At 44.1% G+C, this 10,703-nt stretch overlaps 1 protein-coding gene and 1 pseudogene across 1 annotated transcript; both read left to right on the forward strand.

Annotated features, from left to right (window-relative positions):
• The first annotated feature begins 1,096 nt into the window (after positions 1-1,096).
• Positions 1,097-1,962, forward strand: LOC100388144 (large ribosomal subunit protein uL2). The gene has a single exon (XM_035270937.3). It carries the CDS (start codon positions 1,134-1,136, stop codon positions 1,905-1,907), a length of 774 nt encoding a protein of 257 aa, XP_035126828.2. The 5' UTR covers positions 1,097-1,133; the 3' UTR covers positions 1,908-1,962.
• Positions 1,963-3,919: 1,957 nt separating this feature from the next.
• LOC100388746 (trifunctional enzyme subunit alpha, mitochondrial-like) lies at positions 3,920-10,013 on the forward strand (annotated as a pseudogene).
• Positions 10,014-10,703: the final 690 nt, after the last annotated feature.

Genomic DNA, 10,703 nt, shown 5'->3' on the forward strand with positions numbered 1-10,703 from the left:
CTTCCCGGAGCTCCAAACTCTGGTCAGTAGGGGAAGCAGTCCCGTTGGCTCTGTATGAAGAGCTGCTGCGCTGAGACGCCGGCAAAACTGCTGCGGCGGCCACAAGAGTCACGCTGGCGACCCGTGGGGCTCCTCCACTGGGAATCGGCTGATCTGTGAGTGACGAAAATTCGTCTAAAAGTGTGGCGTCGTCTCGTTCTCTGAGCTTTCACTGGGAGCTACAATCCTGAGCTGTTAGTGGTCGGCCATCTTGGATCGATCTATTCCTTCTTTGCCTTTCTATGTACATTTTACAATCAGCTTGTTTCTACAAAAAAATCCCATTGGAGTTTTCATAGAGATTGTGTTGAATCTATAGATCAATCTGGGGAAAGCTGACATCTTAACAATATTGAATCTTTTTTTCCATGAATACTCTGTATCTATCCACTTATCTTTGATTTCCTTCAGTAATATTTTATAGTTTTCAGCAGACAGATGCTACACATGTGTTATTAGATTTATACTTAAGAATTTCATTTTTGGGCTACTATTGTAAATGGTACCTTAAATATTTTTGAACTGTAATTTTTCATATTCTTCATAGCTGGGGTATATAAAATGCAACTGAATTTTTTTTTTTAGAGTCAGGGTTTCACTTTATCACCCAGGATGGAGTGCCATGGTGAGATCACAGCTCACTGCAGTCTTGAACTCTTGAACTCCTGGGCCCAAGTAATCTTCCCACCTCAGCCTTCCAAGTAGCTAGGACTATAGGCATGCAGCATCATGCCTGGCTAATTTTTTATTTTCATTTTCTGTAGAGGTGGAGGTCTTGCTATGTTGTGCAGGCTGGTCTTGAACTCCTGGCCTCAAGTGATCCTCCTACCTTGGCCTCCCAAAATGCTACAATTAGAGGCATGAGCCATGATGCTTAGCCTATAATTGATTTTTGTGTGTTTATCTTGTATAAGGAGCATTTTGTAGATTCTTTGGGATTTCCCACAGAGCTAATCATGTTATTTGTGAATGGAGACCATTTTATTTATTTATTTCCAGTCTATGTGCCTTTTGTTTCTTTGCCTTGCCTATTGTATTGCATAGAAATCCCAATGCAGCTCTTTCGGCCACGCTCGTGAGCAGGACCCGTAGCCATGGGCCGCGTGATCCGTGGACAGAGGAAGGGTGCCGGGTCTGTGTTCCGCGCGCACGTGAAGCACCGTAAGGGCGCCGCGCGCCTGCGCGCCGTGGATTTCGCCGAGCGGCACGGCTACATCAAGGGCATCGTGAAGGACATCATCCACGACCCGGGCCGCAGCGCGCCCCTCGCCAAGGTGGTCTTCCGGGATCCGTACCGGTTTAAGAAGCGGACGGAGCTGTTCATTGCCGCCGAGGGCATTCATACGGGCCAGTTTGTGTACTGTGGCAAGAAGGCCCAGCTCAACATTGGCAATGTGCTCCCCGTGGGCACCATGCCTGAGGGTACGATCGTGTGTTGCCTGGAGGAGAAGCCTGGAGACCGCGGCAAGCTGGCCCGGGCATCAGGGAACTATGCCACCGTTATCTCCCACAACCCTGAGACCAAGAAGACCCATGTGAAGTTGCCCTCTGGCTCCAAGAAGGTTATCTCCTCAGCCAACAGAGCTGTGGTTGGTGTGGTGGCTGGAGGTGGCCAAATTGACAAACCCATCTTGAAGGCTGGCCGGGCCTACCACAAATACAAGGCAAAGAGGAACTGCTGGCCACGAGTACGGGGTGTGGCCATGAATCCTGTGGAGCATCCTTTTGGTGGTGGCAACCACCAGCACATCGGCAAGCCCTCCACCATCCGCAGAGATGCCCCTGCTGGCCGCAAAGTGGGTCTCATTGCTGCCCGTCGGACTGGACGTCTCCGGGGAACCAAGACTGTACAGGAGAAAGAGAACTAGTGCTGAGGGGCTCAATAAAGCTTGTCTTTATGCCAAAAAAAAAAAAAAAAAGAAATCCCAATGCAGTGTTGAAAAAGAGGGGCCAAAAAGGGCAGTCTTCTTTTACTCCTAGTTTTAGGGGGAAAGGATTTAGTGTGTGACCATTAAGTATGCTGTTAGCTGCAGGGCTTTTTTTGTTTTTGTTTTTTGAAATCGAGTCTCACTCTGTCACCCAGGCTGGAGTGCAGTGGCCCGGGTTCAAGGGATTCTTCTGCCTCAGCCTCCTGAGTAGGTGGGATTACAGGCAGGCACCACCATGCCTGGCTAATTTTTGTGTTTTTAGTAAAGACAAGCTTTCACCATGTTGGCCAGGTTGGTCTCGAACTCCTGACCTTGTGATCTGCCCACCTTGGCCTCCCAAGGTGCTGGGATTACAGGCCTGAACCACTGCACCTGGCCTGTAGGGTTTTTGAAGATGCTCTTTATAAAGTTAAGGAAGTTATTTTGTAATGTCTTTGTCTGGTTTTGTCTTTAGGGTAATTCTGGCCTGGTAAAATGAATTGGAGAGTATTTCTTCCTCTTATTTTTTGAAGATTTTATGTAGAATTGGGAATTTTTTTCCTTAAATGTTTGATAGAATGGGAAGCCCTGAAGTTATCTTTATCACAATGTATTAAACCATGAATTCAATTTATTTAATGGATATATGACTATTTAGGTTATCTGCTTCTTTTTTAGTAAATTTGGTAGTTTGTGTAAGAAATTACTTACATTTCCTTATTATCTTCTTAATGTCTGTGAGGTCTGTAGTGCTGTCTCCTCTTTCAGTTCTCATCTTGGTAAGTTGTGTCTTCTCTCTCTCTTCTAGTATGTCTGGCTAGAAGCTTATAAGTTCTATTGATTTCTTCAAAGAACCAGCTTTGGTTCCATTGACTTTGTTGTTTTCCTGTTCTTTATGTCTCTCCTTCTGCTTGCTTTGGGTTAATTTACTTTTCTTTTTCTAGCTCATTAAGGTGGAAGCTTATATTGCTAATTTGAGATTTTTATTTTTTTCTAATAAAACATTTAGTGTTATAAACTTCCCTCAAAGCACTGCTTTAGCTGCATTATACAAACTTTGATATGCTGTAGTAGAAAGCCACTTAAATGGAAATAAAATATATAAGGAATAGCTGGGTATGGGAAATTGAAAATAAAGGGCTTAGACACAAATTAGAAGATTTCACTGGAAACTAAGATTACTAGCAGTTGGGAATGAGCAGGCAAGGCTTTATAAATGAAGTGGGATTTGAACACAGCTTTAGAGATGGCTTAGTGGAGGCTGAAGGTTGCCTAGCCAATATCCATTGCACTCTTCTTCCCTAGTAACAGAACCCTGTGCTCAGTGGAGAAGAGCTTCCCAGCCTCCCTTGCAGTTAGCTGTAGACATAAGCCTGGGTTCTGTGGATGAGATGCAGCAGAGGTGGTGGTTGTGACTTCAGGGAGGTCTCCTTCAAAAGAAGTGACTCACAGGGGAGATGTGTGTTCATTGCTCTTCTCTCTGCCCTCCTTTTTGCTTCCTGGTAGACATCTTGGTCTGCAAGGCATACTAGGGTGTGGGGTGGGCATATGAGGAGCAAAAAGACAGAAGCAGCCTGGGTTCCTGAAAATTTTATGGAGTTTCCACATCAGCCCCGGATTGCTCACCCCCCCGGACTTACTCTACCCAGGTATTATAGAATATATCCATGGATGTTTGAGCCACTTTTAATGGGGGAGGAGGGATTCAGTTATATGCAGCTGAAGCCAGGCTTGATCCTGATGAAGAAGATTAGAAAGGGAAAGGTATAGAGGGGAGAAGAAAGGGCATTTAGGTGAGGGATGAGGAGCAATGGTGGAGGAAAGCCTGGAGAAGATGAATTGGTGGAGTGGAGACCCATTTGTCTGTGTAGGGCAATAGTGGGAGATGGGTTTGGTGGAAGCCAAACTCTAGAAGGCCTTAAAAGAACCTAAATGCGAGGAGCTCTCTCCACTGTACTCCTCTTCGGCTCAACATGGTGGTCTGCCAGGCGATTGACATCCTCAGCCGCTTCTCTGCCTTCAGGATCCTCCACTCCTGAGGTTATATACGCCGCAATTTTACAGAGTCTTCTGCTTTGCTGACCAGAACCCATATTAACTATGGAATCAAAGGGGATGTGGCAGTTATTTGAATTAACTCTCCCAATTCAAAGGTAAATACACTGAGTAAAGAGCTGCATTCAGAGTTCATAGAAGTTATGAACAAAATCTGGGCTAGCGATCAAATCAGAAGTGCCATCCTTATCTCATCACAGCCAGGCTGCTTTATTGCAGGTGCTGATATCAACATGTTAGCCACTTGCAAGACCCCTCAAGAAGTAACACAGATCTCACAAGAAGCACAGAGAACACTTGAGAAACTTGAAAAGTCCACAAAGCCTGTTGCGGCTACCATCAGTGGATCCTGCCTGGAGGAGGACTTGAGCTTGCTGTTTCATGCCAATACAGAATAGCAACAAAAGACAGAAAACCAGTATTAGGTACCCCTGAAATCTTGCTGGGGATCGTACCAGGAGCAGGGGGCATGCAAAGGCTGCCAAAATGGTGGGTGTGCCTGCTGCTTTTGACATTATGCTGACTGGTGGAAACATTCATGCAATGTGGTGCTGAGAAGAATCACACCTACTCTAAAATTGACCACATAATTGGAAGTAAATCACACCTCAGCAAATGCAAAACAACTGAAATCATAACAAAACAGTCTCTCAGACCACAGTGCAATCAAGTTAGAACTCAGAATTCAGAAACTAACTCAGAACCGCACAGCTTCATGGAAACTGAACAACCGGCTCTTGAATGTTGACTGGATAAACAATGAAATGAAGGCAGAAATAAAGAAGTTCTTCAAAACCAACGAAAATGAAGACACAATATACCAGAATCTCTGGGACACATTTAAAGCAGTCTCTAGAGAAAAATATATAGCAATAAATGCCCACATGAGAAGAGTGGAGAGATCGAAAATTGACATCCTATCAAAATTGAAAGAGCTAGAGGAGCAAGATAAAAAAAACTCAAAACCTAGCAGAAGACAAGAAATAACTAAGATCAGAGCAGAACTGAAGGAGATAGAGACACGAAAAACCCTTGAAAAAATCAATAAATCCAGGAGCTGATTTTTCAAAAAAGATAAACAAAATAGACCACTAGCCAGATTAATTAAAGAAAAAAGAGAGAATAACCAAATAGATGCAGTAGAAAATGATAAAGGGGAAATCACCACAGACCCACAAAAATTCAAACCATCATCAGAGAATATTACAAACAACTCTATGCACATAAACTAGTAAACCTGGAAGAAATGGATAAATTCCTGGACACTTGCGTCCTCCCAAGCCTAAATCAGGAAGAAGTTGAAACCATGAATAGACCAATAACAAGATCTGAAGTTGAGGCAGCAATTAGGAGCCTACCACACAATAAAAGCCCGGGTCCAAATGGGTTCACAGCCGAATTCTACCACACACACAAAGAGGAACTGTTACCATACCTCCTGAAACGATTCCAATCCAAAAAGAGGGAATCCTTCCCAAATCATTTTATGAGACCAGCATCATCCGATACCAAAACCTGGCAGAGACTCAACAAGAAAAGAAAACTTCAGGCCAATATCCATGATGAACATAGACGCAAAAATCTTCAATAAAATACTGGCAAGCCAATTGCAACAGCACATCAAAAAGCTTGTCCACCATGATCAAGTAGGATTCATCCCAGGGATGCAAGGCTGGTTCAACATACACAAGTCTATAAATGTAATTCACCACATAAACAGAACCAAAAACAAAAACCACATGATTATCTCAATTGACTCAGAGAAGGCCTTTGACAAATTCAACAGCCCTTTATGTTAAAAACCCTCAATAAACTCGGTATTGACAGAATGTATCTTAAAATAATAAATGCTATTTACGACAAACCCACAGCCAATATCATACTGAATGGGCAAAAACTGGAAGCATTCCCTTTGAAATCTGGCACTAGACAAGGATGCCCTCTCTCACCACTCCTATTCAATATAGTACTGGAAGTTCTAGCCAGAGCAATCAGGCAAGAAAAAGAAATAAAGGGTATTCAAATAGGAAAGGAGGAAGCCAAATTGTCTCTATTTGCAGACCACATGATGGTATATCTAAAAGACCCCATCGTCTCAGCCCAAAATCTCCTGAAACTGATAAGCAACTTCAGCAAAGTCTCAGGATACAAAATCAATGTGCAAAAATCACAAGCATTCCTATACACCAATAACCGACTTAAAGAGAGCCAAATCAAGAATGAACTGCCATTCACAATTGCTACAAAGAGAATAAAATACCTAGGAATACAATTAACCAGAAATGTAAAGGACCTCTTCAAGGAGAACTACAAACCACTGCTCAATGAAATAAGAGAGGACACAAACAGATGGAGAAACATTCCATGTTCATGGTTAGGAAGAATCAATATCGTGAAAATGGCCATACTGCCCCAAGTAATTTACAGATTCAATGCTATCCCCATCAAGCTACCATTGACTTTCTTCACAGAACTGGAAAAAAACACCTTAAACTTCATATGGAACCAAAAGAGAGCCTGCATAGCCAAGTCAATTCTAAGTAAAAAGAACACAGTGGGAGGCATCACATTACTGGACTTCAAACTATACTACAAGGCTACAGTAATCAAAACAGCATGGTACTGGTACCAAAACAGAGATATAGACCAATGGAACAGAACAGAGGCATCAGAGGCAACACAACATATCTACAACCATACAATCTTTGATAAACCTGACAAAAACAAGCAATGGGGAAAGGATTCCCTGTTTAATAAATGGTGTTGGGAAAACCGGCTAGCCATGTGCAGAAAGCAGAAACTGGACCCCTTCCTGGCACCTTACACTAAAATTAACTCCAGATGGATTAAAGACTTAAACATAAGATCTAACACCATAAAAACCCTAGAAGAAAATCTAGGCAAAACCATTCAGGACATAGGAGTAGGCAAGGACTTCATGACCAAAACACCAAGAGCGTTGGCAACAAAAGCCAAAATAGACAAATGGGACCTAATCAAACTCCACAGCTTCTGCAGGGCAAAAGAAACAGTCATTAGGGTAAATCGGCAACCAACAGAATGGGAAAAAATTTTTGCAGTTTACCTATGTGACAAAGGGCTGAGATCCAGAATTTACAAAGAACCCAAACAGATTTGCAAGAAAAAAACAAACAAGCCCATTCAAAAGTGGGCAAAGGATATGAACAGACACTTTACAAAAGAAGACATACATGAGGCCAACAAACATATGAAAAAATGCTCATAATCACTGGTCATTAGAGAAATGCAAATCAAAACTACATTGAGATAACATCTCATGCCAATTAAAATGGTGATCACTAAAAAATCTGTAGACAACAAATGCTGGAGAGGATGTGGTGAAATAGGAACACTTTTACACTGCTGGTGGGAGTGTAAATTAGTTCAACAATTGTGGAAGACAGTGTGGTGATTCCTCAAGGACCTAGAAATAGAAATTCCATTTGATCCAGCAATTCCATTACTGGGTATATATCCAAAGGATTATAAATCGTTCTACTGTAAGGACCCATGCACACGAATGTTCATTGCAGCACTGTTTACAATAGCAAAGACCTGGAATCAACCCAAATGCCCATTGATGATAGACTGGACAGGGAAAATGTGGCACATATACACCATGGAATATTATGCAGCAATCAAAAACAATGAGTTTGTGTCCTTTGTAGGGACATGGATGAACCTGGAGAACATCATTCTCAGCAAACTGACACAAAAACAGAAAATGAAATATCGCATGTTCTCACTCATAGGTGGGTGTTGAACAATGAAAACACACGGACACAGGGAGGGGAGCACTACACACTGGGGTCTGTTGGGGGGAATAGGGGAGGGACTGTGGGGGGTGGGGATTTGGGGAGAGATAGCATGGGGAGAAATAGCATGGGGAGAAATGCCGGGTATAGGTAAAGGGGAGGAAGGCAGCAAATCACACTGTCACATGTGTACCTATGCAACTATCTTGCGTGTTCTTCACATGTACCCCAAAACCTAAAATGCAAAAAAAAAAAAAAAAGAAAAGAAACATTTGTGCAGACAGGGCAAAGAAAATGAGACTGGTTGACCAATTGGTGGAACCCCTGGGACCAGGACTAAAACCTCCAGAGGAACGGACAATCGAATACCTAGAAGAAGTTGCAATTACTCTCACCAAAGGACTAGCTGATAAGAAGATCTCTCCAAAGAGAGACAAGGGATTGGTGGAAAAACTGACAGTGTACGCCATGACTATTCCATTTTTCAGGCAACAGGTTTACAAAAAAGTGGAAGAAAAAGTGCGAAAGCAGACTAAAGGTCTTTATCCTGCACCTCTGAAAATAATTGATGTGGTAAAGACTGGAACTGAGTAAGGGAATTCAGCAAATCTCTGAATCTCAGAAATTTGGAGAGCTTGCAATGACCAAAGAATCAAAGGCCTTGATGGGACTCTACCATGGTCAGGTCCTGTGCAAGAAGAATAGATTTGAAGCTCCACAGAAGGATGTTAGGCATCTGGCTATTCTTGGTTCAGGGCTGATGGGAGCAGGCATCACCCAAGTCCCTGTGGATAAGGGGCTTAAGACTATACTTAAAGATGCCACACTTAACTGGGCTAGGCCGAGGATAGCAATAAGTGTTCAAAGGATTGAATGATAAGTGAAGAAGAAGCTCTAACATCATTTGAAAGGGATTCCATCATCAGCAACTTGACTGGGCAGCTTGATAACCAAGGTTTTGACACGGCCGACATGGTGACTGAAGCTGTGTTTGAGGACCTTAGTCGTAAGCACAGAGTGCTAAAGGAAATAGAAGCGGTGATTCCAGATCACTGTGTTTTTGCCAGTAACACATCTGCTCTCCCAATCAGTGAAATCGCTGCTGTCAGCAAAAGACCTGAGAAGGTGATTGGCATGCACTACTTCTCTCCCGTGGACAAGATGCAGCTGCTGGAGATTATCACAACAGAAGAAACTTCCAGCGACACCAGTGCTTCAGCTGCAGCAGTCGGTCTCAAGCAGGGGAAGGTCATCATGGTGGTTAAGATGAACCCGGCTTCTATACCACCAGGTGTCTTGCACCCATGATGTCTGAAGTCATCCGAATCCTCCAGGAAGGAGTTGACCCGAAGAAGCTGGATTCCCTGACCAGGAAAGCTTTGGCTTTCCTGTGGGTGCTGTGACACTGGTGGATGAAGTTGGCGTGGATGTAGCAAAACATGTGGCAGAAGATCTGGGCAAAGCCTTTGGGGAGCGGTTTGGAGGTAGAAACCCAGAACTGCTGATACAGATGGTCTCCAAGGGCTTCCTAGGTCAAAAGTCTGGGAAGGGCTTTTACATCTAGCAGGAGGGTGTGAAGAGTAAGAATTTGAATTCTGGCCAGGCGCGGTGGCTCAAGCCTGTAATCCCAGCACTTTGGGAGGCTGAGGCCTGTGGATCACGAGGTCAAGAGATCGAGACCATCTTGGTCAACATGGTGAGACCCCGTCTCTACTAAAAATACAAAAAATTAGCTGGGCATGGTAGCACGTGCCTGTAATCCCAGCTACTCAGGAGGCTGAGGCAGGAGAATTGCCTGAACCCAGGAGGCAGAGGTTGTGGTGAGCCAAGATCGCGCCATTGCACTCCAGCCTGGGTAACAAGAGCGAAACTCTGTCTCAAAAAAAAAAAAAAATTTGAATTCTGACATGGATAGTATTTTAGTGAGTCTGAAGACACCTCCAAAGTCTGAAGTCTCCTCAGACGAAGACATCCAGGTCCGCCTGGTGACAAGATTTGTGAATGAGGCAGTCATGTGCCTCCAGCAGGGGATCTTGGCCACACCTGCAAAGGGAGACATCGGAGCCGTCTTTGGGCTCGGCTTCCCACCCTGTCTTGGAGGGCCTTTCCGCTTTGTGGATCTGCATGGCACCCAGAAGCTAGTGGACCGGCTGAAGTATGAGGCTGCCTATGGAAAACAGTTCACGCCCTGCCAGCTGCTAGCTGACATGCTAACAGCCCTAACAAGAAGTTCTAGCAGTAAGCAGGTCTCACGCCTCACTCACTCAGTGCACTAACCCCAACGGCCGGCAGTGCTGCTTCTCCAGCAGAGTGGCGTCTAGATTTATCAGAGTAACGAGAAGGAAGACAAACCCCGGCATTGGGTGTGCTTCCCAACTAAAGTGCCTTCAGCCAAGACCACCTCTCCCTCCTGGTGAAGTCTGTGAATCAGAGTTTGCACTTCCTTTTGGAAGGTGGAACTCACTGTGCTCATTGCGTAAGTCCTGAGGCCTAGAGTGGCAGCCAAGAGCCATCTGGAGCCATCTCTGTGCCTGTGCCTCCCAGGAGGCCAGGGTGAGGGCAAATTCTGCACCCAACCAAACAGAAAACAATAAAAATCAAAACTCTGTTAAAAAAAAAAAAAAGAATCTAAATGCTACTAGCCTGCTGGAAACTTTGGTGAGTTGGTTTCTTTTTCCTGGCCTGCTTCCTCGTCCACAAAACCTGGGGATTTACTTGGATCAGAATCTTTTAACCTGAAGTTCATGGACAGATTTCATGGGAGTCTGAGAACCTCCTGCCAAATCATATACGTTTTGAATCTATGTGTGTTTTTCTGGAGAGAGGCCCACAATTTTAATCAGACTGTTGAAAGGTCTGCAGCTCCCAAATAGTTAAAAACACGAACCCAGATGCTTCCCACGCTGACTTTGTTATGTGCGCTACA

Source organism: Callithrix jacchus, chromosome 13 (assembly GCF_049354715.1).
Source record: "Callithrix jacchus isolate 240 chromosome 13, calJac240_pri, whole genome shotgun sequence".
In the NCBI taxonomy this organism is placed as follows: Eukaryota; Metazoa; Chordata; class Mammalia; order Primates; family Cebidae; genus Callithrix; species Callithrix jacchus.

What these genes read in the sequence shown, in the direction of transcription:
- LOC100388144 (XM_035270937.3), top strand. Translation starts at nt 1,134, where the DNA reads ATGGGCCGCGTGATCCGTGGACAGAGGAAGGGTGCCGGGTCTGTGTTC.